The following is a 15,065-nucleotide window of genomic DNA, read 5'->3' as shown; positions in this document are numbered from 1 at the left end:
AGAGAGGGGTTCTGATGACCTTATCCAAGAAGCAAGTTTTAAAAGTTGTTTGTTTCTTTGCAGGAGCAAAATACAGAGACAACCAGCTGCCTCCTTCAAAATGTATCTCCAGGGGATTACGTAATTGAGGTATGTATAACTCAAGAAAGCCCTGTTAGTAATTCTACAGAATGAATCCAGTTCATTTATAATTCCAGCTGTTTACAACACTTAAATTTCAGGCCATTGAAGGTGTGTACACTTATATTTTTACATGGTCTTTAACATGCTTTTAAAAAAGTTTATATAAAATTCATCTTTGATTTTTCTTCATTAATATCTCAAATAAATATTTTTATGTGACCATAAAGCCCCTATAACCATGATTTAAAATTTCTATGTAGTATTCCTTTATACTTACAAAGATATATTTTAAAAATTTTAGTTTCTAAAAAGTGTTTAGTAATAAAACAGTGAAGCAAAAGTTATACCCATTATATATGCCTATGCTTCTCTAGGTTTCTGCTGACATTCGTTTGTATAAATGTACATGAGTCCTAAGTGCCACTTAAAAAGCATGTACATGATATATTTTTTCTTTCTGTAGATTTCTTTCCCAGCATCAAAACTACTACAAAATTAGGAGTAAAAGAAAACTAGAAAGGGAAATTAAAAATCTGTCCATAGCCTTCCTATTCGAAGACAACCAACCTGTCTTAACATTTTGGTAGAAACACCTAGTTCTTGCATTACTCGGTAGTAATATGTGGTTTGGAACAGACACACCCTCTGAAAGCATTACGACGCTGAGTACAATCAGTGCTAAGATGCCATGTCTACTGAAAATTGTTAGAACGTGGAACTCACTAGCAGATTTCATCATCGAATGAAAAACCTTTGATTCATGAAAGGAAACGTGATGAAGCTGAGAGTGTAGAGCTGGTAAAGCAGAGATGTATCTGACTGTTAATGTCTGGTCTCAGCTCGGAAATGATGACAGGCAGCAGCTCTGTTTTCCCATTCTCCGTCGTCCTGTCCCACACTGCCCACAGATGGAAAAAGAATGAACTCCGTCGCCATACCATCACTTAAAAAAAAAAAATAATACAGCATCCTCTGTTTTGCAGCTGGTGGATGACACTAATACAACAAGAAAAGTGATGCATTATGCCTTAAAGCCAGGTAAGAATTTTTTTCATTTGTTTGACATGTTGGCTCTGGACTACAGTTGACCACGGTATCATGGTTTACACAAACAAAATACAGCAAAACGAGCTCCTCTCTCTAGGATGTTCCATCAGCTCTGACTTTCCTTCCACCCTAACGTTGATACCTGGGAGATCAAAGCCAGTGTGGAGTGTGTGTAACTAGAGCTAAACAGTCAGTTGTCCTTGTAAGAGAAGTGGTGGTGGGAGGGGGGCGTCTCCTTAGGCAAAATTCTCACTTATAGGTATTTACTGTCCCAGCAGACTGTTAAATTGTTTCTTCAAAATGAATCCTTTTATAATCACCAAACCAGCACTAGAGAAGGTGTCCTAGAACCCGTTATGTGGCTTATGTTGAAAAAAAAAACATTATTTCTCTTTGAATTGTTACGCTGCTTAAGTTTCAAAGCCTTCCCTTTGAAATTTCCTAGTGCATTCCCCGTGGGCTGGGCCCATCCGAGCTGTTGCCATCACTGTGCCCTTGGTCGTCATATCGGCATTCGCTACACTCTTCACTGTGATGTGTCGCAAGAAGCAACAAGGTATATCTGTGTGGTGTGCCACCCCCCCCCCCCAGTGGGCAGGGCTGGGGTCTCCTACAGAGGCAGACTGGAGTGCTTGATCCCTCTAGCTGGGTGTCTAGGAAGCCACATAGCTTCTGTAGTCAGTTCGCAGCTATTGTACTTCACAGAATGAAATAAAATACTTTTAACCCCAGGAGCCACTAAAAGAACAGCCATAATTCTATTCTCAAACTTGGGATAGTAAATTCAAGAGCGCCAAGGACGTCGGAAGGTATGAGTAAGGATGAACGTAGGGCATCATCACTTATAAGTCAGGTCAAGAGGGAACCTTCCGGGGAGCTGGAAATGTTCCGTATCTTGATCTGGGTGGCGATTACAGAGGTGTATGCTTAGATAGAAATTTGAGATGGATGCAGAAGATTCCTGCACTTTACCTTTGAAAGTCATACCTCAATAAAAAAGGTGGTTTTTATGTTTAAAGGTCTGCTCTGCCAACACTAATTGGTCTAGTTGGTGCACGTGGTGGCAAGAACTGGTCTGGGTGCTTTCTGCTGACTAGGGTGTTCCCTACAGTGTACTTGGCTGGCCCGAGGTCAATTTTAGGTGAAAAACAAATTTTGGCCATTTGTTGCTCCGCTAGAGAAATCAGCTGTCCCATTCTCAGTGGTAGGTGGAGTCGAGAAACTGGACATGTCACCTGCTGTTTCTCGAAGATAGCATTAGGTCCCAAGTCTTAGGGAACAGGATAAAGCATTGCTCATAGGTATCAATCCTATCTTCTTTTCCAATTTAGAAAATATATATTCACATTTAGATGAAGAGAGTTCTGAGTCCTCCACCTACACCACAGCACTGCCCAGAGAGAGGCTCCGGCCGCGGCCGAAGGTCTTCCTCTGCTATTCCAGTAAAGATGGCCAGAATCACATGAATGTCGTCCAGTGTTTTGCCTACTTCCTCCAGGACTTCTGTGGCTGTGAGGTGAGGAATCCAGTCTCTTCTCTTACCTGGGGTGGGACACATAGTCGGCGCTCTCTCCTCGCTGCCTTGTGCTTGCCTCCAGACCTCCTTCCGTGACACCTGGCCTCCAGCCGCTTCTGGCTTCCAAACGGGTCAGCCTTTTACTCTTCTTTCCGTCTTTCCTACCCATCAGCAGCACTAAGTGTTTCCTGATACTCAGTTCTAACCCTGACTCACTCCTGCTCAAAAGCCTGGAGTCGCTCCCACCTGGTAGGAAATTGCACGGGGGAAATGGCAGTGGCCCTGCGAGCCTATAGTGGGGGTGGGGGAAGGTGGGCGTTCAGCATATCCTGGTGAGCACTGGAGAGTCAAAGAGAGAATGGCCAGGAAAGCAGCGGGTTTGACAGTTCTTTGGGGGAATCTTTGCTGTTAGGTTGGTGCAAAAGTAATTGCGGTTTAAAAGATTAAAAATAATTGCAAAAACCACAATTACTTTTGCACCAACCTAATAAAAAAGAAAAATAATAATGTGTCAAGTGCTCACATGATCTCTCTGGGTTTCTGACCTGTTCTCGAGTTAAGCTATTAATATGTAGCTTTTCTATAATGTTGTGGTGTTAATTTTACAGTGAATTCTGAAGCTCTCATGGAGGGCACATTTTTTCTTACAAATGCAAGAATTGTGCAATAATTGTGTAGGTGGGTTGTTTGTGCTTTGAAGCTGCCTGCTGGTGGATTTCTCAGAATCTCTCCGCGTGGTGAGGCTGCTCTCTAGTGTCCATAAAACGTATTTACATGGCTGGCCTGGTTTCCCAGTGTTTGAAGGTAGAGAGGTTGGCCTATCAGTACAGACGCTGAAAAACAACTGCAAACTCCAGCGGGGGCCACACGCTGTCTTCAGATACAGACAACCCAGTTCGCTCTGCTTGTAGGTAGCCTCAGGGGGATAAAGTCTTCCAATTATGTGTGTAACACTGTCGGAAATTTGGAAACTAGAAAAGGATGACAAAAATTGGCCTGTAATCTCAACCTAGAGAAAAGAGGAACCATGGTTACTATTTGGTATATTATTTTTTTCCAGTCTTTTTCTACATAGATGAACTCATGCATACAGCTTTTCATTTTGGGTGGATTGGAATTACTTTTTCTGTCTCTTTAGTAACTTTTTACACAATTAGCAGTTTTATTTAAACTGTAATTTTGAATAGCCACCTGATCCCTAATGTTAGTTATTTCAAATTGTTAAATGTTTTAATAGTTCAGCTTTGCCTCATTTCTGATGATTTTTCCAAAGACAGATGCCTGGAAATGGAATTGCTGGATCAAAGATAGGAACATTTTAAAACACTGCTTGGTATATAATCCCAATTAAGTTTTAGAATGTATAGTGTTAGGAAGAATGAGGGCAAGTGTAAGACAATTCAGGATTATTTTCAGCCAGTGGATGGATGGTGGGTCTTTCTTCCCCTTGGTAACTCCTTGGAGCAGAAGACGTAGACAGTCATTTGAGACCCCCTTGCCCCTTAACGGACCGCGGCTTCCATGTTTGGGCATGCCCGTTTGGAATTAGTTTCTGAACTACAGAAGGGAAGAGGCTGATATAATTGCCAAGAGATGATTTCAGCAGAATCAGATGAAAATGCTCTGGGAGATGCAGCCATCTGAGGGGCCTGTCTTCCTTCCCTTGCCCCTTACCGCCAAACTCCCTACCAGACGCCCCTGGGATTTAGTTAAAGCCTTTAGGGATGTAACGCTGTCGACCTCGGTGAAGTCATGGTGGAAGGTGTTGGTCACTCCAAGGAAGTTGGCTTACTCGGATGTTACTGCAGGTTACTACCCTCTTCTGCAGCCACTGACCAGCTGATAAACAGCATGGCTGAACCGGGGCTTTCAGAGTGGCCGGGGAGCGCCTCTTTGTCAGTCATACTTTCTGGACGTGAGTCAGCCAGCATTGTGGGCGACTCTGGCACCCAGACCTGAGCCCCGTTTCCCAACCCGCGTTGTGGTTCCTTCACTCATGTCCTTCTATCATCGCCTCCCAGCTTTCTCTCCGAGACCTGTCCTGCCATCCAGGCAGCCTTACTCATCAGACAGACCAACCTCAGTGCCTCCATTTTCTGTGCTCTGCACAAGTACTTTGAGGGCCTCAGGTGTGACATGTGACTTAGGCAGGTTGCTACAGTGCTGTGCGTCTGTCTCTTCACTTGTAGGATGGGAGTGGTAATGATCCCACGTTATGCTAAAACGAGGGCATGATGCAGAGGGCCTTGTGTGTGACCCCCTGTCATCCATGGAATGTTAGCTGTCCCTCAGAGCCGGTAACCTGGAGCTCCCCGTAGCTGTGCTAATAATGATTACGGGAGAGATGATATGCCCGTCTTGTAACATTCTCGTTCTTGTTACTCAACCCTCCAGGCTTGTACAGGTGAGTGAGGGTCCGTGTTCTCTTTCCAGGTGGCTCTGGACCTGTGGGAAGACTTCAGCCTCTGCAGAGAAGGGCAGAGAGAATGGGTCATCCAGAAGATCCACGAGTCCCAGTTCATCATCGTCGTGTGTTCTAAAGGCATGAAGTACTTTGTGGACAAGAAGAACTGCAAGCACAAAGGAGGCGGCCGAGGCTCGGGGAAAGGGGAGCTCTTCCTGGTGGCGGTGTCAGCCATCGCCGAAAAGCTCCGCCAGGCCAAGCAGAGCTCATCGACGGCGCTCAGCAAGTTCATCGCTGTCTACTTCGATTATTCCTGCGAGGGAGATGTTCCTGGCATCCTGGACCTGAGCACCAAGTACAAACTCATGGACAACCTTCCGCAGCTCTGCTCCCACCTGCATTCCCGAGACCACGGCCTCCCAGAGCCTGGGCCGCACCCTGGACACATCAGCAGGAGGAACTACTTCCGGAGCAAGTCGGGCCGGTCCCTGTACGTCGCCATTTGCAACATGCACCAGTTTATCGACGAGGAGCCCGACTGGTTTGAGAAGCAGTTCGTTCCCTTCCATCCTCCCTCACTCCACTACCGGGAGCCAGTCCTGGAGAAGTTTGACTCAGGCTTGGTTTTGAATGATGTCATGTGCAAACCAGGGCCTGAGAGTGATTTCTGCCTCAAGGCCGAGGCAGCCGTCCCTGGGGCACCGGCCGACTCACACTTGGAGGGCCAGCAGCTCAGCTTGGATGAAGACATGGAAGCCGGGCCCAGCCCGGGAGGCAGCTCGGTCCTGCAGCCCCTGCTGCACGCGGGGAAAGCTGTCAGCCCCTTGGGGATGCCACGGGACTCAGGCATCTACGACTCATCCGTGCCCTCCTCCGAGCTGTCTCTGCCCCTGATGGAAGGGCTCTCAGTGGACCAAACAGAAACGTCCTCGCTGACAGAGAGCGTGTCGTCCTCCTCAGGCCTGGGTAAGGCGGGTTGCCCAGGGTGCCGGCGGGGGGGTTCCATTGCAGGCCACAGCCTTTCTTCATAATTCTGAAATCTGTGCAGACGTAATTTGGCAGTGAAACCTGGTGGGAAGTCCCAACGCCATTGCTAATCTCAGTTTATCCAGGTAATGGGAGTGTTAACATGTGTGAGCTGATGCTAAAGTATAGTGAGCTGCCCAGTTCCATGTTGTGTAATATACAGTGTGTGCGTTAGGTCACCTTCCTTAACTCCAAAAACATCTGAATACCAAAATGCTTTGGGTCCCAAGGCATTGGGTCTATGGACCTGTATCTTTGTTGGGATTCGCAATGTTCACTATCCCTGACCCTGCCAATGTCTTTAAAGCGATATCTAGTGAACCTGGGGTTCACAGGTGCAGTATTCTCTCCATAATAGCTCAGTACAGGCTCCAGGTAGGGCTCTGTAGGAGGCCCTGCTTCCCAGGGAACCCATGGAGGACAGTGTGTCAAGATGTCCTTACTGTGCTCGTGACTAGTTGGAGTCTTGCATGCAAACTCTTGGCCTTCAGCTCAGGGAACTAAAACCTGGTAACAGCACGAGAGTGCCCCATCTTGAGCTGGTTGGGATGTCTGCCTCACTTGGGCAAAGCCCGTAGTCTAAACCCAGCTCCTGCCATGTTCTGGCCTGAATGCCCGGCCCAGTGAGTTGCAATGACCTGTGGCTCCACCCTCTTTTCTTTCCTTAGGTGAGGAGGACCCTCCTGCCCTCCCGTCCAAGCTCCTCACCTCTGGGGCGTGTAAAGCAGAACCTGGTTGCTGCAGCTACACTGGTGAACTCCACACGGTCGTCCCTTTGTAACGAAACGGAAGAGTCTAAGCATTGCCACTTTAGCTGCCTCCTCTCTCTGGTTCCCCAGCTCATCTCTCTGGTTGCGTGGCCCACTTGCAGCTGAGGTCTCCTACAAGGATATTCTGAGTGAAATTCATGCCAGTACTTGCTCTCCTCGCCCCTACCCTCTACCAGATATCTTGGCAAGTCTCCAGTTTTCTAAAACCATATGGAGCTCTGAAAGGCATGTCCATAAGATCTGACAGAAGCTTGCCGTGTTAGGTCAGACCTTGGATTAGTGCCAATTCTGGGAGGTAGGGAGAAAACATGTAAAGAAATAGAAAAATACCTGCACTGATCCTTCAGACTTAATTTATCTCCGTAAACTTTGCCTCTTCACTGTTGGCTACTTTGATTTGAAATGCTTCGTAGAGAAAGCACTTTTAATGCTATTGCAGCCACAGAAATCAAGTGCCAGTCGATGTGGAAGCCATGTCGTTCCAGATGACATTCCTTTCGGTTTTTGGTGTGCAACTTAGGATGGTCGTGGGTGCTAAAAAAGCTCTAAGTCAAGGTCAAGAAGGTGACTGAATATACAATCATCACTCATAGAATGAGTCTTTATGTATTGGGGGAAAGCATGGCTGGCTGAAGTGGGGGCTGCAGGGCCAGGCTGACTGTCTAGACCATTCTTTCTGAGATGGGTGGGTCAACATGCACCGGAGCTCAGCACCCAGGGCCTCCTCTTGGTGTAAGAAGGCATCACACGAGAGCCAGCTCTGCCTGCCAAGCTTCCCTGGGTTACACCTACTGAGCTGGGTTACACGCTTCCCTGGGTTACACTTACTGAGCTGGGTTACATGCTTCCCTGGGTTACACCTACTGAGCTGAGTTACACGCTTCCCTGGGTTACACCTACTGAGCTGAGTTACACACTTCCCTGGGTTATACCTACTGAGCTGGGTTACACGCTTCCCTGGGTTACACTTACTGAGCTGTATCTCGGATGTTGGTGCCTGGAAGTTTGAGAGACTGATACACGACTGTAGTGCTGGAATTTGCAGTTCATGCATCGGTTGGCCTCTGGTCTGACGCTGTGTCCAGAATATGAGGGACCAGAACCCACTGAAATACGGCAGTGTGTGGGGGTGGTGGCCGATTAATCTGCTGGACTGGTTTGGACTGATGACAAACCTCTTTTTAAGAAGGTGAAAACGAGGGGACTGTCACAAAGATGAATGTGCTCTTCGAATATTGTCTAAAGAAGACGTGGGACCGGAAATCATTAAATCCTGAGTTGTAAAGCACTCCCCCACAGCCCAGCCTGTGAATCATGTTTCATTTTGTGTTTCTGTTGTACTGTCCCAATGAAAGGTTTGTCTCTTGTGTTCCATTGTACGAAGCACAGGTTTAGCACAGGTTCCATTGTACGAAGCACACATTTAGAGCTTAGAAGGAAAGAATTTGCTTTAAAAGGAAAAGTAAATGTTCTGTTTTCACGAATAACTTCCCCACAGAATTTCTGTTTCCAAAGGGAAAATGGTTGTTCCCTTCTCCCCCCTCCCCCATGAGGGGATGTGAGCATCTTTTCCTACCTTTTTCATATGTGCTGTTGAATTTGGCACTCACACCGGGGACCGTGGTTTTGACTCCTCCCGCAAATAGGACCAATATTACGGGGGACGCTGAGAAACATCCCAAGGAGAGGTGGGAAGTGGGAGGTGGGAGGGGGCAGGGCTTCTCCTTCCAGGCACATGCTGGGCAGGTGGGGAAGGGAATGTTTACACCCCCCCTGGAAAGAAGAGGTTTGTGTGTATTTTTGATGCAAATGCCACACTCCCTACTCTGTAAAGGCAGCTGGCAGCTTCTTGGGAGAAGAACGTGCTCGTCTGTTCTCTGGCATCGAGTTTCCTGCAGCTGCTCTGAGGGAAAGACAAGTGAGCAGCAAAGCTGCCTCCCCCGTAAAACCAGGCATCTTGTTGGAGAAGAGACGTTCCATGTTGTCACTGTGGATTACAGGACAAGCACAGAGTCCCTGCTCACAGCGACTGTCCTGTCATTCCATCCTCGGCATACATTCTGGGAAGGAGACTGAGCGGTCCAAACTTGCCAACATATGCAAATTCACTTTGGAACATTATCAGAGAGATTTCTTATCGAGGCCAAGAAATGGTGTGTGCCCCAAAGGAACCATTACAGTAGGAGCCACTTTTAGGATAGATATTCATCTTTGCGTGTGAAATGAGGCATCTCTGGGAAAGTGGCCCCAGGAATGGCATGGAGGACTGGGGCGGGGGAACATCAACTGGGCTTCGTGAGCTTGGGCAGAGAGCTTGAGAAATGAACTCACTTACTATGCAAATGGAAGGGAAGAAAGGCGCTAGTCCACAAATCAGGTAATTTTTCAGTTTGGAATTAGGGTTTGGATACTTATTTTGAAATACGAATGTTTCTGGTGTTCAACAAAATCGAACTGTTGTACCAAGTAATGAAACGACAGCGTGAATGCCTAACTCAGAATAAGTTGAGAAGGCCAGCTTTCTGGTTTTACCTTATTAGTTTCACCTTTTTTTTCCCCCCACCCTTCCCATCTCCTGCTGGAAATGGGAATAGCTGCCTTGTAGATTAAAGCAAAACATCTGTTTTAAGAAAATCTCCTTTTTTTTTTTTTTACTTATACATTGTTCCAGGCAGTGGAAATAATAAGACAGAATTTAGATAAAGGTTCTGTAAGTCACAGGCTTTTAGACATTGGGGAAAAAGAATTAGAATATATGGATGCTCTCAATAAAAGTCTTTGATCCTGAGAGTCAAAGGCTTGTGTAGCTAAGTTAGATGGTGTCCTCTAGACACGAGAACAGGGATAAGTCCAAGGTTCCAGGGAACCAGGTAACCTGCAGGTAGGTAAAGGTAGGGAGCTAGTTGTTTATCCTAACTCACCAATGCCCTACAGAAAAAGGACTGAGCATCTGACACAGTCATCTATGCCAGGAGAGTGATCAGGGAGGTGAAAGCCCAGGTCAAGGTGTGCTCTTCTCTCTTCCCACCTAAAAGCGAAAGGAACTACCTGGATGGGCCAAGTCCTGGGCCTTTGAGCCACACTGATCTCTGGAAAGAATCAGGAGTCATTCAGGTCCACGCCCAGGTACTCAGGTGGGTGACCCAGCCAGGTAATAGTATTTTGAGCCAAAAATGAGATGGGTCCATAAAGTCATGAGACAGAGTTTTCGGTTGATACATTAGAACCAGTAGTAGCTGAAGATAGTTCCAGATCAGAAATTCAAAAAAATGTCCTTAGCAACAATGACATCATTGGAATCAATGTGCAGTAATGTAAGTTCATGTATGTTTCTCAAAGTTTAGTCTTACTACTTCATAGCCACAAATGCCTTGTTTTTTAACTGACCCGGGTCTCATATTCCCTGACTTAAGCACAAATAAACAGGAAAACCATCCCTCTAAAAATGTGGGCTTATATGATTTTCAGAGCTTTTTCCCCTCCAGCGTTGAGCATCTGTTCCTTTAAAAGAAACAAGGAAGAAAAATGAAAGCTGTTTTCTTCCTGGGAAAGATATGACACACCCTCCTCCCCAAAGAGAGAAAACCCTGCAGTCTCCAACCACCTAAACACTAATTTGGCTCTCTTAAAGAGGTAGGAATTACTCTTCGTATGTTTATTGGAGAGAGGCAGGCCAGGCCAATGTGAAAGTTGTTAGCTTTCTCTATTTCATATTGTTGGTGAAAATGGCTACTCTTATTTAACAGATGGTATGTCTGCAGGGGGCACCAGTGTAGCTGGCCAGGTATAATGATAAATAGGTGTGATTATCCATGGCAATCGCATGTCCTGTCAGTGTTAGGGAGACAGTGGGCCTGTGGCCAACTGACGTGGTCCGTCCTACGCGCAGGGGGCTGCTACTCCAGCCAGTTGTGGCCACACAGTGTTTCCTCATCTTCCCACCTTTCCAGAGAAGCTGAGAACCTGGAATTTTAAGTGAAAAATTCTGACTTGGTTAGTATTGTCAACTAAATTTAAAAAAAAAAAAAATTTCAGGGCATTCAGGCCCAACAGAACACATGGGTGGACCTGATTTGGCCTCCTGGCTTCCGGTTTGCCACCTCTGCTTTACAAGATATGAAATGAAAGGCGTCCATGGTAATTTCAGATGACCGGTGCCACCAGAAAACGCTCTTGCTCAGTGCAGCCAGTAGCTGAACTGCTGCTGTCTCTCTCCCATTATTCCCTCAAAGAAATCTGATATGATTGTGAATGTATTTGAAATGTTTTGATTGCTTTTTTACATTTCATGGTGTCTTAAGAGAAAGGCAAGCCAGTTGTTAATTTTAAAATCAGATTTCTGTTCTCCCCAGTTAAAAAAAAATAAGACACTTAGGACAGTTTCCACTTAAACTCCACAACCTGAAGGACTTTATTTATAGTTTTAGCTCTTGGCTTAAACCTTTTTAGATCATGTGTGACTCTGAGCGTAGGCCAAGACTTAATAAGGAAAAGCAGGCTTTGTGGGGATAGGGCAAGGAATCCTTGAGTGTCCTCTAGGGCCAGGTCTTTGCATCGTCTTCTGTTTTAAATGGATCTGTGAATGGAATCTGTTTTGAAGGTGTGAAATCATATGCCGGAGAAAAGCTTTTCCTCATACTGAGATATCAGGAGTCCTCACACCCTTGCTATATCATCTCTTTTCCAGGCTCAGGGTGAAAATAAACAAAAGGAAGTCTGACTGTAAGCCAATAGCTCTGATTCCGATTTCAGAGTTTTGGGGGTGGGAGAAAGTTTGGATTATCTAGCATGTTCCCCCAGTGTCAGGGCTGCGCCTGAATTATTTCAGACATATGGCTGTAGATGGGATTCTGGATTTTCAGCGAAGGAGATTCTGTAACCTATCCTGCTGATCAGATAGTTCTTTGTATGTCTTATAGAAATTCAAACCGGCCTTCTTTTGTTCGTTGTGTAGTGGGGAAAGAACAGCTGGTCACCTTCCCTGTATTTGAAAACCACAGTGAAGTCATCTCCCTGGTGTTTTTATTTCAGTGATAAATAATCCCACCTACTTAAACCATTCTCCATGGCTCTTGTTTTCCAAGGGCTTAATAATTTTCACTGCTATTCTGTGTTTCTCAGTTTCACACTCAGCTTATTTGCCCAACTAGAATGTGGTGCCTTATTCACGTTGGTGCTTTGTGCAGGCCACACTCAGGATGGGGATTACAGGGAAATTCTTATGTGCCCTGCTTCTCTTGCTACTTAAAATATAATGGCACTTTGAAAAAATGACATATCACCTATATTCATTTTGAGGATTTTTTGATTGCCACATGATTTTCTTGGCAACAGTCCTCTATCATGCATGGCTTCCCCCCACCTCGTGATCAAACACTTGGTGCTTATTCCTGATGTGTTTAATGTCATTCCTGAGCTGCTTCAAGATGCTCCTCAGGACCAGCTCTGACCTACTGAGTGGCAGCTATCCCTTCCAATTTTGCATGCTATTTTTATATCTCGAGACACCATCTTTAATTCATGACTCAATATTATTAAATGGTGCGGGCTTCAATTTAACCACTCGTGAGATAGACAGCAGTTGCCAAGGGCTAATTTGCAAAGAGCTCTTGGGAATTGTGTCAGTTGTCTTCCCTCCTGCTCTTTGGTTCCTCTGCAAAACTCAGCTGGGACCACAGACTCCTCAGGGAGCTTTCTCCTGTTCTAAAAGGCTGCAGCCGTGGCACTGAATTGACCAAGCTCTATGTTTCACACAATCAGAAGTCTGAAAAAAGCAAACTATTATACTGTATATCTGATGTTTATGTCAAATAAAATTTCAGTTGAGAAGATTCAAAGAAGCAATCTTTTGATTATATGTGCTGTAGACAATGCTGGTTGCTCCATTCATTAGACAAAAAAAAATACCTTTGGATTCAACTAATGTGTAATTGTCTGTTATTTTTTAAGAAAGTTTTTTTTCTTTTTTTTTGTCTCAAGAAAAAAACATAGTCTGGACAGAGCAAAAACTTTTGTAAAACCCAAATGTGTTCATTTAGAGAGTAGGTAACTTCTATTTTCACTGTTTTCCCCCCACCATAGAAGCTCCCTGTTGCCATGTTCTGGAGGGGAAAGCCTGTGGGACACAGTGGTTATTGCCACTGTCTTTGTTTCATCTTTAAGTTTGTCCTTTGTGGGCTTTGGTGGAATAGTGAGCACTGACAGACTGTAGCAGTGTGCTGTATTTTTACATTGAAAAATGTCTTTTTCGATTTGTACATAACTCTAAATAGGTGACAGTAGATCACAGCTGACATTTGCAAAATGTTGTTTTTGTACCTTAGAATTTCTGCCTCAAATAAAATGTTTTTTAAGAGTATGGTGGTTCATTATTCTAGATCATCTTTCCTGTTGCGTGCACAGTTTTCTGAGGGCTCTCCCTTTAAGAAGGAGAGACTATCCAGGGTGAGGAGAGAGCATCGCCAGAAAGCATGTCTTGCACTATTTAGAAAAAAGGAACCTGCCGACCGTGACCGTTAGCCTCACCCTCCGGGGGCAGGTACTGGCTCCTCCGTTGCTTGCATGGTGCCTGGAGCAGGGTCAGGGATACCTGCCTCAAGAGGAATTTGACTCTCAGAACAAATGGACTTTTTGCAGAAATTTGAAAAGAGCCATTAAAATTTGGACACCACTAGCACATTTCCTGTCATTCAAACAGGAAAAGAGGCACCTGTTCCTTCTTCTGACAGACATTGTCTCGCCTCCTGTGTGCTCTGTGCTCTGAATTAACTTTTTGGTGCCTATCGACTTCAGGGTCAGCTCCCAGCTCTGCTACTGTCATTGCTACCCTGTGACTGCATCTCTGGGCCTCAGGTTCTCATCCATAGGACGGACCAGCCAAAGGCCCTACTTCACAGGGAGGTGATTCAAAACAGGGTGATGAACGTGAAATACTTACTGGCACATAGTACAGTTGACCATTGAACAACACGAGTTTGAAATTCACAGGTGCATTTTTAAAATAAATATAGTTGCCCCTCTGTATCCCCGGCTTTCGCATCTGCGGATTCAACCAACCACAGATGGAGAAGGCTGACCAAAGTCTTATGTGGATTTTCTACTGTGTGTGGGTCAGCACCCCAATCCCCACATTGTTTAAGGATCAACTGTACTTGGAAAATGACAGATATCCAGGAGAGGACAGTGAGCGGCGAGCAGGAGCAAGGCACTGAATACAAGCCTTCTGGCCACGACCTGAAAAGGATACGGTGGAGGTTTCAGTCTTGGGAGCATAGGATTTGAAAAATTGGGATTTCCTTGTTTACTTGGTCCTGCTCCCTCCCCACAGGAGGAATGATGAAACAGCTCTGAGCGAAGCACTGTTGGCTGCTGAGAGGAAGAGGACTTTCTGTCAGGTTCTTGCCTCTGAACCTTGGCAGAGCCTTCACTTTTCCTGTTGATTCCCCCAGGATATTGCTTGTCCTGTTGCCCATGGATTTCTTCTATCCCACGCTCTCTGCTGTTTCTCCTTATTTCTAAGAGCCAGTGTATGAGTGCCGAGTGCCATCGTCTCTATCTTCACAGCTACTCTTCGAGTGCCTCATCTTACACACCCATTTTATAGACGTGGGAACAGATTCAGAGAGGCGGTCACCTGCCTCCTGTTCGCTCAGCTGATATGAGCTGCTCTGTGTCCCCTCAGTAAAAGTCTAGCCACCCAACTAGGGTTGGACTCAAAAGTGTCTTTGTATGACCAGAGGCAGCAGAGACCCTTCCCATCGTGGTGGCAGAGAGGAAGTGATGACAGACCACCTCTGAACATTAGCATGGCCGACTGCTACCGAATGCCTCTAGTCACCCAGCCCGATGTGGAAGGTACTAGTTAGTATCCTCATTTTTGAGATTCCAAGGCTTGGAAATCAGGTAGTTTGGCTGAGGGCACAACGAGGAATCGGCAGCTCTGGGAGTCAGATGTCTGAAGCATCCTTCCTCCTCACCAGTAGGCTATACTCTCCCTTAATATAGTTTATAGGGGGCAGAAAGAACTTGGAGTCGTAAGTTATGGCGACTTGGTTCCCTTCTCAATCCCAATACTGAGAGTAAATCTGGTTCAGATTTTAAGCAAATAGATCTGAAAGGACTCGACTGGAAGACTCTCCTTAAGCAGAGGCTGCAGTAAGGGAATTCCTCTTTCCTTTGC

General features: G+C 45.7%; 1 protein-coding gene across 2 annotated transcripts in view; it reads left to right on the top strand.

The window, feature by feature from the left end:
- Positions 1 to 13,213, top strand: part of IL17RD (interleukin 17 receptor D) — a 62,430-nt gene extending 49,217 nt beyond the window's left edge. The window contains exons 8-13 of one of the 2 annotated variants that reach the window (XM_033133014.1): positions 64 to 129; positions 1,107 to 1,161; positions 1,616 to 1,726; positions 2,523 to 2,686; positions 5,120 to 6,056; positions 6,785 to 13,213. In XM_033133014.1, the coding sequence (XP_032988905.1) occupies positions 64 to 129; positions 1,107 to 1,161; positions 1,616 to 1,726; positions 2,523 to 2,686; positions 5,120 to 6,056; positions 6,785 to 6,897 (1,446 nt within the window). In that variant the 3' untranslated portion in view covers positions 6,898 to 13,213. Of the gene's footprint in view, positions 1 to 63; positions 130 to 1,106; positions 1,162 to 1,615; positions 1,727 to 2,501; positions 2,687 to 5,119; positions 6,057 to 6,784 lie in introns of both variants that reach the window. The other variant, XM_033133013.1, reaches the window with a different exon arrangement.
- Positions 13,214 to 15,065: the final 1,852 nt, after the last annotated feature.

This window comes from Rhinolophus ferrumequinum, chromosome 17, assembly GCF_004115265.2.
Source record: "Rhinolophus ferrumequinum isolate MPI-CBG mRhiFer1 chromosome 17, mRhiFer1_v1.p, whole genome shotgun sequence".
Lineage (NCBI taxonomy): Eukaryota > Metazoa > Chordata > Mammalia > Chiroptera > Rhinolophidae > Rhinolophus > Rhinolophus ferrumequinum.
The sequence above is the reverse complement of the archived record's forward strand: the minus strand, read 5'-3'. Positions and strand labels throughout refer to the sequence as shown.